The sequence below is a fragment of the Schistocerca gregaria genome, chromosome X (assembly GCF_023897955.1).
Source record: "Schistocerca gregaria isolate iqSchGreg1 chromosome X, iqSchGreg1.2, whole genome shotgun sequence".
Taxonomy (NCBI): domain Eukaryota; kingdom Metazoa; phylum Arthropoda; class Insecta; order Orthoptera; family Acrididae; genus Schistocerca; species Schistocerca gregaria.
Genome location: NC_064931.1, coordinates 757,618,678 through 757,636,808, shown reverse-complemented (window position 1 = coordinate 757,636,808; position 18,131 = coordinate 757,618,678). Strand labels below are relative to the sequence as shown.

The window sequence follows — 18,131 nt, the reverse complement described above, 5'->3', positions numbered from 1 at the left end:
GCTACAGTCCAGGTTGATATTGGGGAGAGGAGGGGGCAGGGGTGGGTGGGGGGGGGGGGGGCAGGGGTGGGTGGTGGGGAAGCCCTGGTAAGGGATATGGTTCAGTTGCTACAGTCCAGGGTGATACTGGACGATGAGGGTGGAGGGGCCACATTCCTTTATAGCTGATTCTTGAGACTGGTGGGAGTATTAGGGTGAGTGTGTGTGTGTGTGTGTGTGTGTGTGTGTGTGTGTGTGTGTGTGTGTGTGTGTGTGTGTGCGCGCGCGCGGGCACAGTTGATTCGAAAAGCTAGCAAGAAGTCTTGTATCTCTTTTGTGTGTGTCTGTCAACGACTCAATACTTCTACTATTCAGTGAGTGGGCTCCTTTACACCTAAATTACTTAGTTGTGTGAAAAGTGTTGTGAACGCACTTCAATTTTTAGTGGCAAATTCAAACAGTTTAGAAATTACCATCATAATTGTAAAAATGAGTAATAAAAATAAATGTCTTTGTTGCACGATAACTATCACTGTATTACAAGAAAATAACCACAATTAAAGCATTTTTAAAATACTCAAAGTGTTGACGTGGTATGGTGTCAGAACAATGGTGAAGAGAGGATCAGCCAAATTTTTCATTTCATGATTATATTATTGGACACATTTTGTATCAGTAAATGGAAGCCTGCAGAAGATAGAGTATTTACTACATACTGCTATAATTTCTATATTATGTATTATTTTGAAATGGACAGAGAATTTTCTAAATGATTTTATGATGCCTTTAAGAAATTCATGATAGCTGTGGACCCAGTCACAATGAAGATTATAGGACGCAGAATTTATTGATGAGTGTACAGAATATTATAATTAATAGATTGTGTAGATGTCCAGGTGCTAATTTAAATACATTTCAATAATTACTGGTGACAATAGTAATATCTAGCCAAAATGCATGATACTTGCTTATTTCAATATACACTCCTGGAAATGGAAAAAAGAACACATTGACACCAGTGTGTCAGACCCACCATACTTGCTCCGGACACTGCGAGAGGGCTGTACAAGCAATGATCACACGCACAGCACAGCGGACACACCAGGAACCTCGGTGTTGGCCGTCGAATGGCGCTAGCTGCGCAGCATTTGTGCACCGCCGCCGTCAGTGTCAGCCAGTTTGCCGTGGCATACGGAGCTCCATCGCACTCTTTAACACTGGTAGCATGCCGCGACAGCGTGGACGTGAACCGTATGTGCAGTTGACGGACTTTGAGCGAGGGCGTATAGTGGGCATGCGGGAGGCCGGGTGGACGTACCACCGAATTGCTCAACACGTGGGGCGTGAGGTCTCCACAGTACACCTCTGGTGATCGTCGAGGGGACACTGAATAGTGCACGGTACATCCAAACCGTCATCGAACCCATCGTTCTACCATTCCTAGACCGGCAAGGGAACTTGCTGTTCCAACAGGAAAATGCACGTCCGCATGTATCCCGTGCCACCCAACGTGCTCTAAAAGGTGTAAGTCAACTACCCTGGCCAGCAAGATCTCCGGATCTGTCCCCCATTGAGCATGTTTGGGACTGGATGAAGCGTTGTCTCACGCGGTCTGCACGTCCAGCACGAACGCTGGTCCAACTGAGGCGCCAGGTGGAAATGGCATGGCAAGCCGTTCCACAGGACTACATCCAGCATCTCTACGATCGTCTCCATGGGAGAATAGCAGCCTGCATTGCTGCGAAAGGTGGATATACACTGTACTAGTGCCAACATTGTGCATGCTCTGTTGCCTGTGTCTATGTGCCTGTGGTTCTGTCAGTGTGATCATGTGATGTATCTGACCCCAGGAATGTGTCAATAAAGTTTCCCCTTCCTGGGACAATGAATTCACGGTGTTCTTATTTCAATTTCCAGGAGTGTAGAAGTGCCAAATTTAATCAACACGTTTCAAGAAAAATTTTTTACCTTCTAATATCAGAGGCCTTACAACAAACAAATTTCAACTCCACATGGAATAATGGTTGCTTTTATAACATTACTACTAATTCTCCACAAAAATGTGAATTAATTGTTTGTCACTACATAATGTTCCACATATGCCACTAATGAGTTTAGCTTTACATAACTATGAAGAGAAAAAGTGAAGTATAAATTCTTAACAACTGTAGACTCAGGTTCATAGCATGCATCCCTAACCACTTTAAATGAACTGAATAATAAACTCAACTCAAAAGGCGCACCTGCAATACATCCTGTGGTGTCACCGCCGGACACCACACTTGCTAGGTGGTAGCCTTTAAATCGGCCGCGGTCCGGTAGTATACATCGGACCCGCGTGTCGCCACTATCAGTGATTGCAGACCGAGCGCCGCCACACGGCAGGTCTAGAGGGACTTCCTAGCACTTGCCCCAGTTGTACAGCCAACTTTGCTAGCGATGGTTCACTGACTTCTACATTCTCATTTGCCGAGACGATAGTTAGCATAGCTTTCAGCTACGTTATTTGCTACGACCTAGCAAGGCGCCATGATCAGTTTCTATTGATATTGTAAATCATGTACCGTCAAGAGCGACGTTCGTCATTAATGGATTAAAGTTAAGTATTCCACCAGCTACGTCCGTTTTTCTCAATTTTAATTCCCTTGTCATGTTCCAGACCTCACGCCAGCCTGCGTGAGCTAAAACGCGTGCATTTCGGCCTCCTTTAGTAATACGGTGTTGGCTCTCCTGCCAACCACAACACATCCACTTATTGTCAAGACCACTAGAATTAATGTTTTACACTGTATTACTGTCACATCCACAGATGTTGCAAAATTTGTTAACTAAATTCTCAAAAATTTGTTAACGAAATTCAAATTAATGCTAGCTTTTGAGAAAGAATTATATCTTTCTGCCCCCAAAACTACCAACCAGTTTCGATTATTCCTATCCTTTCTAAGTCTGTATTTTATGGAATTTTGGCTGTCATATTCTCTGAGTCCGCAATCCTCCTTTACTCTTTTACATCTATTATGTTTAATGGTACTTAAGAAGTTTATTTCAGGTAACCAATACACAGCTGCAACATTTTTAATGGTTACTCAAAATATTTGTTATACTTAATTTCTGACAGTTATATTTACCTAAGCGCCATCGACTACCTAACTTCTCTGTGTAACAATATCTTTTCCAGTTGTTCTTGTTTTCTTGCAGTATAGAAGAATCAAAAAGTTTCTGTCATTTAGTGACAGCAAAAGATGAGACTTTTGTTTACTGAACTTACCTCCAAAAACTTCTTGACAGTGGCACCAGCAACTGATGCTTGGGAACGGGAACCATATATATGTGAAGCCAATCCTTCCACAAGGTCAAAGCTCAGCACAGAAACATCATGGCCAAGATCTGATAGACCCAATGCTACTGACTCCATAAGGTGAACCAACATATTTTCAGGTAATGCACAGACTTTGTCTGGATACAGTTCACTCACAAATGTTATTAACTTAAAATACTGAAGACACAATTTTGGGAACTTCAGCAACTCTATACTCAGTAAGGGCATCAGAGTGTTCAATCCAAACAGTACAATATCTGCTGCATCATATCCATGCCCTGTTGACTGCACTGGATGTTGTAAAACTAAAAAACAAAAAGGTAGTATCAGTTACACTTTACAACTACATGTAAACTAAGTATCACAGTACAATTATATTCCCAACATGCTCTAAGAAAAAGATTTATAGAAGTAGAACAATGCCAAGTACATTTCAACATCTTCATAGAACCCAACAAAATTAACAAACTGAAATAAATGTTGTGCTCAATCTTCTTATGCAACTAGATAAGGAAACAATTTTGCTTCAGTTTTGCAACAGAAAAATGCAGGTTCAACTGATCAGATATAATTTTGGTGAAACCACTACTCAAGTGCCTCTACAGCCTGTTGACATTCACTTCTCACAGAACTGTATACATTCACATTTGATTAAATGTGGAAGCAAAAATGATGCAAATAACTCAGTGAACGTATTACCTGAACAGTATGTGCTTGAATGAAAATCTATTTTTATGACACCTGAGTTCCTTTACTACATTAAATTATTTTCTCAAACAGATGAATTAATTTGTATTATCAATACATATGGCATTCAATGAAAATATTTATTGTCTTCCACGTAAGGAACAGTGCCTCGTCTATTTCATCTGAAAATAACATCTGATCAAAACCAGGCATCAGGCAAACCATGTTAAAGCTTTACGCTGAATTTTAAATTTACTTACCACTGGGAACTAGATCAACCACGTAATCCTTGGACAGCAATCCCGTGAGGAGCTCAAGCAGCAATATTATATCTTGATATGCATTCTCTTCAGCAGCTGCCTCTATACTAAAACGTCCTTTGTTCCTTAATGTATACACTTTTACAGTCTCAAGAGCTGCTGCATTCAGTCTTCTGCTGTAGGCCTATTAAAGTAGCACAGATATTTAGTAAATTACATACAGCTACATCCAGAAAGAAAAGAAATGTAGCCTGAAACTCTTTGGCAAAAAGCATACAGCCCAAAATCATACTGTCATTAATAGCAGCTGCACACAGTTTTCGTATTTGAATTATTACAATGAATAACTACAGAAAATCAATGTCTATATGTACAGTCACATAACCATTACACAAAAATATGATGGTGAAACTAACTTGTCCTCTGTAGCAGCTGGTGTCTTCCTGCTACAACAGTATGACAAAACATTCCTTGTTCAATGTGTACCCCTTGTTAATTTACATAATCCTAAGGACGAATGGAGAGGGACTGCATTAAAAGCCAAACTGAAAAAAAGATAACTGAACAATAATGAAGCAGAAAAATTTAATAAAATGAATTTATTGGAGAAATTTGTCATCTTAATAGGGCCCTGAAATAAGAAACTACAAGAAATTAGTAGTTTCTGGCTTCAAAAACCAATTGCTCTTTTTGACAACAAACTGAAACAAGATACAATTAGAGCTTCGGTTTACTCTGAGGAAAGTTTAGTGAAGAATATAATTACAGTAAATAAATACACATTGCTGACAATGTGCTCCCTAAGACAAGGAGCATATTAATTGATAGTAACACGTTCTCAGTCTAAATGACAGAAATTATTTTTACTTTAACTGAAAATGTGATTTTTTTATTTTATGAAAACCAATATTACTTTAGTGATTTCACAGAAAAATAGTCTATCCATGGCAAGTACTTTACTTATAATTTCAACTGGTAAAACGAAAGAGGAGGCTGGAGTTAAATAAAACTGCCTCTTAAAGAGAGAGATTTACAACCACTGACATTTGTAACAATGCTTTAAGAAATGTCTCAGTTGACTGAACAATATACTGTGTATTACAATTACATTAACAACTTTCATAAGATTACTTCTGACATGTCTAGGAGCAAGTAAACTATGTTAACACATGCCCAGAAAAGAACTTTTCCATAGTACATGGCAACACTGTTCTTCTTAACAACTCTCCAAACATTTTCATCATATTGACATTTTAGTCCCACTGGAGATTGAACATGGAGTCAATGGTGAATTTTAATATACAGAGTGTAGCAAAATTCGCCCACTTGGGCTTCACAGTGCGATTCCTCACATGCGAGAAAATAAAAAAGACTGTCACAAAATTTTGTCCAGCAAGTGCATTCAGCAGAAAAAGGACGTTAAAGAGAGTGGCAATCTGGCAACACTATAAGCACATATATGGTAACTACCTCTTTTAGCACATATTAGTTGTGCTTTACAGTTGGTGGAGGGGATAGAGTTTTAGGTTGGCATGCAGAAGGTCGAGGGTTCGATCCTGGGTTGGGGCACATTTTTTTTAATTTGCTAATATCATTCTGACATTTCATACTGTAATATACATCGTTTCTTAGGTCACAGGACAGAATAACTACATAAACAATATCAATTTCGAGATGCTAAAGATAATAGCACAATACAATAACACAACATCTATTTGTTATTTATACTACATGTAAGATTAGTGCTCCAATGTTGCACATTAGTAACCAGTTACAATAATAATGTCCATATGAATGACTTCATGACCTTCACAACATAATACATTGTCCTCAGAACAACAGATGCTCAAAGTTCCCTCCCTGCATGTGTAAACATTGCGCAACCCACCAGATAATACAGCTCTGGACCCTTTGCAGCAAAGCTGCACATTCACAGTAACAAGAGCAGCATGAAAACACGCTACCAGTTCTTCCACATTTTTTGGGAGAGTAGAGTGCATGTGCTCCTTCAGGTGTCCCCACAGGATTTAGGTCACATGAACATGATGGCCATACAACTGGACCTGTATGTCTGAGCCATTCCCCTGAAAATGTTCTGTCCATATACTGTCGCACATTAATTCCAGAGTGTGAAGGAGCACCATCATGTTGGAACCATATCCTCTGCTGAACATGTACTGGAACACCTTGCAGTGGATCAGGCACAGTTTGAGAGGAATGCATGATACTTTCATGCAGTCAACTGGTCAGGCAACATGTAGGGGCACAAACATCTGTCGTCCAATATTTCAGCCCAGATATTGAGACCAAAGCAAATTTGATATCCACGATCACGGGTGACATGTGGGTTCCCCTCACGCCAATGGTGGGCATTGTGCACACTGAAGACACCCTCACGAGTGAATGCTGCTTCATCTGACCATACTATGGTGTTCAAGGAGTCATCATTGGCATCCTTTTGTTGTTGGAACCATTCACAGAATTGCATCTGCTGATGGCGATCTGCAGGATGTAGGTGTTGCATGAAACCATAATGATAGGCATGCAGCCCATGCTCATGCAGCACACTAACGACCATAGGTTGCAAGAGACACAGCTACCTTGCTACACTATGTGTACTTCGCTGAGGTTCATGGTGTATGACCTCCAGAATAGCTTCCTCAGTAGCTGGAGTATGGTGAGTCCGTGGATGACCATTGTCACATGATGCTGACACCTGAAGGCGCAGCGCCAGATGATGAAGCACATTTTTATCTGGTTAGATTAGATTAGATTAGATTAATAATTGTTCCATAGATCATGAATACGACACTTCGTAATGATGTGGAACGTGTCAGGTTAATGAAAGATGTCTGTACAAGATATTACATTACACAAAATATTGCATGACACTAATGCTTAAGTTAGTTTTTTTTTTCCATTCCTTAATTTATATCTAAAAATTCAGCCAATGAGTAGGAGGAGTTGTCATCTAGAAATTCTTTTAATTTATTTCTAAATGTTGGTTGACTATCTGTCAGGCTTTTGATGCTGTTTGGTAGGTGACCAAAGACTTTTGTGGCAGCATAATTTACCCCCTTCTGTGCCAAAGTCAGATTTAAACCTGCATAGTGAAGATCATCCTTTCTCCTGGTGTTATAGCTATGCACACTGCTATTACTTTTGAAGTGGGCTGGATTATTAACAACAAATTTCATAAGTGAATATATATACTGTGAGGTTACTGTGAGGATCCCTAGATCCTTAAATACATGTCTGCAGGATGACCGTGGGTGGGCTCCAGCAATTATTCTGATTACACATTTTTGGGGAATGAATACTTTTCTACTCAACGATGAATTAACCCAGAATATGATACCATACGAAAGCAGTGAATGAAAGTAGGCATAGTAAGCTAATTTACTGAGATTCTTATCAGCAAAATTTGCAATAACCCTAATAGCATACGTAGCCGAACTGAGACGTTTCAGCAGACCATCAATGTGTTGCTTCCAGTGGATGGCGTCAATGTGATTTTCTAGCTGCATATCCATGAACGGCAACAGCAACCCGGTTATCAGATGCACCAATGACCAGAAGCATATCCCCATACTGTTTGTGTATGCCAGACATCTGCCACACTGCTTTAGAGGTTTACAATCAGGAAATTTGATACGTGTTGGCATGTACATTGCAGTCTGCATTGGGAGCATTACTCCACTCACAGATATTCCCTATCTGGTGGACAGTACATACAGTATAAACACACCGTGAGACCTGTGCGCTGGTCCTCCTAATGTGCATTACCCCTCTGATAGATACTGTTCTGCATGATTCACCCTGACACCGTTAATTGCGAAATGTTCAGTTTTGAAGTACGCTGTTTCCCTAACGGTAATAGATATGATGTTTCCATAATCCCATCAATAGAACAATAATAATAATAATGCATTGAGATATGTACTAAACAGCATGTAGTTACCAGACTCAATGTTGATAGGCATAATTAGTGGTACCATGGTGATAACACATACAAATAGGAACAGAGTTTGGACATTATTTGCAAAGCACGTTGCTAATCCCACTGGTAACATAAGGCCCTAACAAAATGTAATGGACCTGAACGAGGCAAGAACAATAGTTGGTACTAATCTATGGGACCATTGGAGGAGGGTATAAAGAAAAAAAAAAGTTTTGCATCTAGTAAATGAAGTGGTGTGAATAAATTCACACACACGAAGTGGAATGGGCCTCTTTCAAAGCTGACCAATCTTCCATTTCTATGATTGCAGTATGACAGTGCAAATGTTTTCTAGATGACCCACTACAGTCACTGTTGATGATTAAGATGCCAGATACCATACCACCTGGACAACATTTATCAAATAAAAAAAACATATCCCTCAACCCAGGAACGAACCATCAACCTCCTGCAAGCTAACCCAAAACTCTATCCACTGCAGTAAAAGTACAGCACAACTAATATGTGCTGACAGAGGTAGTTACAATACATGTGCTTACAGTGTTGCCAGATTGCCACTCTTTTACATTCTTTTTCTGCAGGATGTGCTCACCAGACAAAATTTTGTTGGAGACATTTTTTTATCACTGCCATGTGTGGAGTTGTGGTTTGAAGCCCAAGTGTGCAAATTTCGTTTCACCCTGTATATCAAAACAGTCCCTTAAATGAAACATGTCATTCAAACAAGGTTAATAAAAAAATATTTAAAGCAGCCAGATTTAAAAGAAAACGTACTTTCATAGACAACAACTGGATCAAAAAATTCTGCAGCAATGTATGAACTTCTGTATAAATACGGAACGTGTTGTGATCACATATGTTGAATTTTTGTGTAACAATCATCTCCACCACTATGTAAATGACAGCTGTGTGTTTTTTTTTAATCATTTGTGAGTCCCTGCAGGCTGCAGATAGCACAGCCAAAATTGATTTTATATTTCTTGATCACCAGTAAACCTTTGATACAGTTCCGCATTGCCATTTAGTGAACAATATATAGATGCTTCTGGAATATCAAATCAGACATGTGGATGGATAAAAGATTTACATATGGTCGAGTAGGCTATATCAGTAACTAAAGCTGTTTATATAAAGGTAATGACCCGAAAAATTCACAGTTTGTGATAAATGTGAAATAGATTTGAATTCTTTCTCAAAACGTGAAATTACTTACAGACACTATTTCACAGAGAGTTTTATCTAGATGAACTATTTTACCAGGAATAATGTCTGTACGAACATGTTTCTAAAAATAAAGTCCACAAGTGCAAATGATGTATCAATGCACTCAATGCTCTGGTGCCATGCACTTTGTGGGTGGTTGAATAGTCTTTTTAACATACACGCGACATAATGCTACGTAGTACTCAGCTGTGGCACTGTGACATTTAGCATTTTATAACATATAAACACATACGTTTGTTTGTCAGCTTAAGTTCCAAAGTTGTTATAATGCACTTTTAACATGGAAAATTAGGTGTCAGATGTTTTAAACTATGGTTGTGTTGAATACTGCTAGAGATCGTGCCTGAGCTACATCATTAACAATGCCCTGCCAACCTCTACAAGCAAATGCGCGTAGCTGTTCCCAAATGCTTTGTGTTGTGCACTGCTCGTTGTTTTCTTTTCTTATTTTGAAATGAGTGAATCAACTAATCCCTGTCCATCATGGATTTCAGTTATGTTGCTTACAACACCACAAGAGATTGGCTGCCCTGCAAGAGGGAGGCCGGGCTTGTTTCTTCGCACCGCTCCTTTGCAATCTGGCAGTCAGGATTCTAGACTGTTTATGCTCACGGACATCTGCCACTATACTGTATAGCGCCTGCACTTGGCTCTATAATGGTTGAAAGAAAAATCTAAAATGTTTACTCGAGTGCATTGAAATTCTTCCACTGTTTCAAAACACTAAATGCCTTGTCAGTTCTATCTGTAGCATTGTTAGACATAGCTACAAATGCCCAGAAAAGATCAAAATTAATATTCTGCAGCTTTTGTAGTCATCAAATTGGGTCGAAGAAGACAAATAGTGTCCAGAAAGTCCTTTAATTGGAGATGTATTCAGTACACCAGTGGGAAAATGCTGCTGGTTTTGAAAGATTAAATACAGCCAAATAAAGACCATTTGGGAAAAAAAGCTGTTGAAGTTTTTGCAAAAGCAAACATTTCAGTTAAAAAGTTCCCAATCAGTACATTTTTTAAAAATCAATTTCGAAGAACTAAGGCTTTGTTGGTCTTCACTCATGCAGTGTGATAACTTTTTAAATTTGTCTGTCTACTCATAAAAAATTATATGCAAATTTTGAAAAAATAGATGCACATTTTGCACAAAATACATGCGGATTTTGCCAAAAACAGATGCTGCATTTTCTGGACCTCATACATAGGGGACAGTTGTGCACAAGGAGGCTGTACCATTAGAATATTATTATAAAATGCACAAAGGCCTGCTGTAAAATAGACTGGTGGCTGATTCTCAACATGAAAAACAATGTACTGTAAAAATGCCAAATGACAAAAAGACTATTTTGTTTAATTAAAGCTTTGCTGAACAAACACTGCCATCAGCCACAACCATCTACTATTACAAGCAATTTATGCTGTGAGGAAACAGTTGTCAAACTGAGACTCACTGGAAGACTCCTCATGATATGTACCACATCCAAGAAGAATATAGCTTACAAAACTTTCATTTGATCTATTCTTCACCAAGCCCCTTGCCAATTTGTATTATCAGAAAAGAGATCACAAAAACATTCAAATATTTTAAAGGACAGATGCTACAGGAAAGATACTTTGCATCACATTAAGACACACTTAAAATTTAAAGAATGCACATTACAATATCAGACAAGAAACATTAATTCTTCGTTCATCTATCTCTGTAATGACCAGTAAGGAAACTAAAAAGCCCAGCTTGAATATCAAGTTCTGCTACTAGGTGGACAGTATGTTATTGCTGTGGAGACATGGAAAAAGGCAGAACCCCCATCCTTCCATCACACGAATATCAGCATAAGGTTAATGTGAACCTTCCATTCATGAAAGTCGAGGAGGTACAATGCAGATTACATTTTTCTGCATGTTGGACTTAAACAATAGCAACATTAGCTTGGGCCGCAGAGAAATCCAATTCCCTATCAGCCTTCAAGAATGGCAATAGTAGCTTGGAGCACGGATAAATCCAATTCACTATTCACAAAATAAGTATAGGATCATAAAAGGGTAAATCAACAGTGGAGTGAATTCATGAACATGTTGTGGAGAAGATGAATCAAAGACTGCATTTTACTGGTAGAACACTTAGAAGGCACAACAAATCTACCAAAGACACTGCCTGCAGTACACCTGTCCATCTTCTTCTGGAGTACTGCTGCAAAGTATGTGATTCTTACCAGATAGGATTAACAGGGGACATTGGTAAAGTTCAAAGACGGCAGCTTGTTTTGTATCAGCGTAAGGTAGGGGGCAGAGCGCTACATATATAGCATGTGAGTTGGGATAGCAATCATTAAAACAAAGGCTATTTTGCTGTGGCAAAATCTTTTCATGAAATTTCAGTTCCCAACTTTCTCCTCCAAATGAGAAAATACTTTGTTGACTCTCAACTACATATGGAGAATTGACCATCACAATAAAATAAGAGAAATAAGAACTTATATGGAAAGATTTAGGTGTTCATATTTTTCCATGTGTCATTTGAAAATAGATCAAGAAACAATGTGAAAGTAGTTCTATCTCTGAGAATCCTCAGCCAAACACTTAAGTGTGAACTCAAGAGTTGTCCTTTCGACATAGAACATGAGTTGCATGGGAAAAGAAACAGATAATCTTACCATCACTTTGCTATAGAAAGGCATTACAGCAGTTATGAAGAGACCAAAGTGACATATGGGCATCTATAAAACCCGAGGCCTTTTACTCTCTTTCAAAGATGTTACAGGCCATATAGGAAAGACCTTTGCCAAAAGGAAGATCACTTTAATATGCAAAGAATATACAACATACTCTGAGGACGGACAAGAATGTTCAGCAATCACAAGAAAATTCAGGTTTATATACAGCGATTGGACTAAATTTGGAAACATCACGAGAAATGCATGCTTGAACATAAATGCAGATGCTAGCCACGCCTACAGGTTGCGCCATTGTACCTGACCACGAATGGCACCTGTACAATGTTTTCAATACATTGCAAGTGTTAGTTGTGATCGGAACGATGTTCTGTGTAGTTGTTAGTGCAATATGTCAGAGCCCTTAAGGTGGGTGCCTCCACAACCACGGTAACCGAAGTGTTTGATGATTTAAGAGGCAATGTACTGAAGACTTATAATACATACAAAACATCAACTGCAAAGTCACAACACAGACAAAAGTGTGAGTTGTTAGATTCTGACACACAGTCATTGAAGATGAATGCACTAAAAAAGGTAAGAGAACAACTGCAAAAGTCACTGCAGAACTGAATGTTGCACTCACAAGCCCTGTCAGCACCAAAACAACACAAAGGGAGCTTCATAATCAGGGAATTGCAGGGAGAGCTGGAATTCGAAAACCACTCATCAGTGACACAAATACCCATAACAGGAAAACATGGTTTCACACTGTTTCTAACTTCTGACCAAGTTTATGTCCAAGAGCGAAACACGTTGGGAGTTCAGTAACGCTTTGAGCAGCCATATCATGGCATTCCATGAGCCCACAGTTATGGCATTCCATGAGCCCACAGTTACTTGCAAGGTTGCATTACTGCCAAGGATTATGTGACCATCTTGGCTGATCAGGTCCACCCCATGGTACATACAATGATTATTCCCCAATGGCGATGCTGTGTTCCAAGACAACAGGACTTCTGTTCACACAGCTCGCATTGTCCGCGATTGGTTTTGTGAGCACGAGGATGAACTGTCACATTTACCCTGGCCATCAGAGTCACCAGATGTCAATATTACTGACCCTTTATGGTCTACTTTGGAGAGAGAGAGGTCGTGTTCACTATCCACCTCCATCATCATCATTACCTGAACTCGCCACTATTTTGCAGGAAGTATGGAATAAGATTCCCTTGAAAACCACACAGAACTTGCAGTTATCCCCTCCGAGATGACTCAAAGCTGTTTGGAATTCCAGCAGGTTTCCTACACTGTATTAGGCATGGTAATGTGTTGTGTTTTTGGTGCTTCCATATATTTGTCCACCATCTGCAGAATACTGTGAAGTTATGGGTAAATGTACACAGATACTAAGGAGAGGACATGGGAGAAAGAAATAAAGTAAGATAAATGCCGCCATTGACATAAGACGGGGAGGAATGGATGCATTACTTATAGCTGAACATGCTTTGTAGTCAGAAAATATAATATTCTATTTGATAAGACCCAAATCCTAGGAGTCATAAGCACATGTTTCAACAGATTATACAGAGTGCCAACAATGTATGCTAAACATGAGGATAATTCTATCTGGACAGGGGAACATGTCAAACTTAATGCTATTGGTTTACAGCACTGAAGAAGTAACCTACTAATCTACCATTTTGAGAAAATAGTAGTGGTGATGATGACATCTGAAAACACCCAAGCCTCACTCATTTTTCAGAAAGAAGTGTCATGCCACCTCTGTACTGATGTATAATACAACAAAAATTCACTTCAGACAATAGCAATACATGGAGTGCATGAAAATCTTGATCAACACTCGCCCCATAGATGTCCTATAATGGGTAGAATATGAAATATTTTGTCATTGTCAACTGTTTGACATTATAAACAACAAAAGATTTTAGTACTTTACTGAATTACCTGCAAGGGTACATTATTCTGGTAAAGTTTTGGCAGTGATATTGCAAGGAATAAATTATGGATCTGTTAACAAATGCAGAATGCACCAAATGGTTTTGGTAAAATTGCACCACTGCCGAGAAATTTGAAATTACCTTGTCCTGAATGTTTATCCAGTGTCTATACATTGCATCATATCATTTTGTGAACAGAAATCTCTCCATCTGTGCGATCATTAACAACATCAATTTGTGGATCCTTCCTTGTGAGTACTTCATTGACATGCCCATTTATATCAAAATATGTAAAGACAGTGTTGATTAACACATGTTTGCTAATGAGTTTACTTAACTGTACATTCAAGCATGCCTTGGTACTATTACACAAATGACCTTTCTCACCGATATTCTCCATCTCACATTTTTCAGTTATTTTAAATTTTATGTCATTGAAATTTAAAGGAAAATACTTACCTACCTACATGTATTATAATATCAAGCATCATGCATTTTGTGTGTATTTTCATTATTAGTGAACATAAAAGTAACTAGCTTCTCTTTTTTACTTCCATGCTAAGGATTCCCTCACATTTGAATTTAACATCCTTGTTACTTTCCCCATTACTAACAATGCAGTCAAACTCCTTTTGTTTTACTTTGATAATTGGAACAACAAATTTTTATGTTGTTGCAACAACAGAAAGTCCAGGATAGACAATATATACAAACATGAGGAGAGGCCTACTTTTCCCTTTAAGGTAGGGTGGTGAATAGCAGGAAAAAGGGAAATCAGATTTCTGCTTGTTGTTGAGCTATTAAATTGTTGTTCATATTCCAAGCAAAACAATCATCATCAGGAATAAACACATTTTCTGAACAAGGGCCATAAACAGAAATTGCAAACATGTGTCATAGGTTTTTTTTTCTGTTAAGGCTTTTAGACTGTGTGAACACCATGAAGAATAGTGGAACAACTGATCAGGGTGCTAAGCTCACCAGACAAAAAAATAGTCACCCCCAAGAGAAACCATTACGAGCATAATTTAATACTGTATAATTCTGTGCCTGGACTTCATAACCATACAGATTCTATTAGGAAATGAATCCACAAGGTTGTGCAGGTATGTCGCATCCAGGTTAAGCTACTCTTTGATGATATGGTCACACAATTCCACCAAATTGGGGCTGCTGATGTTGGTGTTTCACCCACTGTTTCAACATGTCCCACAGATTTTCTATGGGATTCAAGTCAGGTGATTTTGCAGGCCAGGCGACATGAAATAATAGGGTGGGAGAGTGTTCAGAAAACCAGTCACATACTCTTACAGCTCGATGAACTTTTCTGTTGTCTTCTTGAAAAATAGGTGTGAGCAATGATTGCATGTAGTTTCCCTCAAAATACTCTTTCACTAACAGTTTGGGATGGACCTTCATTTACTTCTTGCAGCAATTTCTACTGGATTTGGAAGCAGTTTTGCTTCACAAGCCATGAAATGTGTCTCCAAAATGGCTCTGAGCACTATGGGACTTAACATCTAAGGTTATCAGTCCCCTAGACTTAGAACTACTTAAACCTAACTAACTTAAGGACATCACACATATCCATGCGCGAGGCAGAATTTGAACCTGCGACCGTAGCAGCAGCGCGCTTCCAGACTGAAGCACCTAGAACCACTCGGCCACAACGGCCAGCAATGTGTCTCCAGTCCCTCTCAATCAGGGTCTTTTTCCGACCACAATTCTGACTTCATGTTTCATGGTCACATGTGTCACACCACTGCTTGTTGACACGTTGAACAATCTACTACAAAACATCAACAAATCCAGTAACTTCACACACTGTACGGCCACGGGTGTGGCCAAATATGATTGCTCCTTTCTGCCACTTTGTCATATCCTTACATTTACAGTGTTTCAGAAAAATATGTTGGTAATGTAGGTGACTGTGGTTTTGTATGTTTTCCTAGCACCAGAATATGGAGTCAACATTGTAACCTCAGACCTTTGTGTTGTATTTTCTTTAGTAAAAGCGTAGCACATACTCCGATCCACATTGGATGACTGCCTCAACAGCTAACACTGGTCTCTAGGGGAATACATGACACACACTCTCAAAGTGCTGGTATGTTTGATATGTTGTTGAGCATTTACACCCTAGACTCATTTAATAAAGTATTAGAAGCACAAGCTCCCTGCTCAGGAATCCTGGTTTTGCAAAACCCAAACACAGTCACTGCTGTCTGAGCCCCCTGAAGTGCCACATAACCGTCTTGGGAAATTATTGTATAAAACATTCTAAAAGTTTTCCTGTAACAGGATAAATTTTATTTAGCTTGCTTATCAAGTACGGTATATGATTACTGAACAAATCATGCACCTCTGATAGGTCATTAACTCTGTTTTTATTACAAAATTATTGTATAAAACATTCTAAAAGTTTTCCTGTAATAGGATATTTTTTAGTTTGCTTATCAAGTATGGTACACCATTACTGAACAAACCATACACCTCTGAGAGGTCATTAATTCTGTTTTTATTACACTGCAGTGATACTTTCTTGACACTTGCTCATATATTATTATTTTGTTTTAAGAAATTTGTGTGTTCAACAAAGGTTTTTTAACAATCACAATTGATATATCATAAGAATGGCAATGCATAAAGAAAAAAATGCATACCTCTGAAAGAAAGCAAAGCATATATCTTGTACAAGAACAAAAGAATTCCAGAATCAGTTCAACCACTTCTTGATAGTTTTGGTACAGATCCACAAGGAAAGCACATTCTAACATGGCAGGATAAAGAAAGTCGAGCAGAGTCTCAGCTGTAGTACAATGGGCTCCTTGAGACACACCTGAAACAAAAATAATTGCAGAACTCCTTGTTTTCAGTCATGATAAAAGCAGAAATTTTAATTTTCAACATGACATTCTGGATTAATATAGACTATAAGTGTCATTCGTAAAGTATAGTAAAGTGTTGACGTTGATAACAAAAGTATAATTCATCATTAAACAAAGGCAGGCAGAGATCCCTCTTTGTGTCAATAGCATGTGTGTACCATGACCCTAAGTCTGTAACCTGCTACAAGTTGATCTAGAAGCCACATGGACAAAAGTAGGATAAAGAAGCATTCCTGTACATCACAGACTGAACCCAGCTTTTTTCAGACAGTTCAAAACAACATTTTATGGTCATACAATGATTATGCAGAAATATTACTCCATTTTTTGCTATTTGAGCTCTGGTCCTCACAAATGGAAGTCTGAACATCTCTCTCTGTTGGACTGATAGATTACAACTTTGTGCCTGCAGTGTTCTCTTTCATGGAGGCAAACAACTGAGAAAATCATTTGGGCAACAGCTCATAATCTATGTCACTAATCATTTTATTTTGAATGTCAAAGAAGAAACAGTTTACATCCTTAACATGCAAAACTGATCCAAGTTTTGAAAGTAGAAGGTTATTTAAAACAAGTAAATTTTTGTGACAGAATTAAGACACTGCCAGCACCCCAAAAACATGAAATTTTCTAATGGAGCAGTATGTAATGTCCACAGCCATCAGTGGACATGTGAAAATCCCCATTACATTTAACAAAGTGTTCGGGTGTGGTGGTCCTCAAGGGTCGCATCCTAGGTCGCCTGATTTAACACCAATGGACTTTGTTGTTTGATGAAAGACACCAGTGTAGGTGAGTCACAAAATTTTTGAAGCTGCAAGAATCATTTGCAACAGAAAATGTGTGTTTAATGTAGAAAACCATGTATACGAACATACATTTTACCTAGCTTTTAGCATTCAGCTGAAACTATTATATCCACCTAATTTAATCAGTAACTGCGCAATTTAAGATAACAGGTATAAGCAGAGGCAAGTGCATGCATTTTCACAAGCTTGGTGCTGTATGGTTGTGTCATTTCACGACTGCAGTTTCACAATGGTGCACCGCTATTGAGAAAACTTTGTTCAATTTACCATCACCTACCCTGATCTGCCACCAACCCTGGTCTGACGCCATTACCACATTGCTTTTCTTCAACCTGTACTGTTAATTCATCAAAGGAGAAACTTTCCTTCTTTTACGTTCACTGTTGAAGTTAGTC

The 18,131-nt window shown here is 38.7% G+C and overlaps 1 protein-coding gene across 2 annotated transcripts in view; it reads right to left on the bottom strand.

Moving 5' to 3' along the window:
* LOC126298730 (exportin-4-like) overlaps nt 1-18,131 on the bottom strand; it is a 196,533-nt gene that overhangs the window by 17,012 nt on the left and 161,390 nt on the right. For both annotated transcript variants that reach the window (XM_049990169.1, XM_049990170.1), the window contains 3 exons: nt 16,703-16,878; nt 4,246-4,429; nt 3,248-3,603 (listed from right to left, as the gene is read on the bottom strand). In XM_049990169.1, coding sequence (XP_049846126.1) covers nt 3,248-3,603; nt 4,246-4,429; nt 16,703-16,878 — 716 coding nt within the window. The remainder of the gene's footprint in view (nt 1-3,247; nt 3,604-4,245; nt 4,430-16,702; nt 16,879-18,131) is intronic.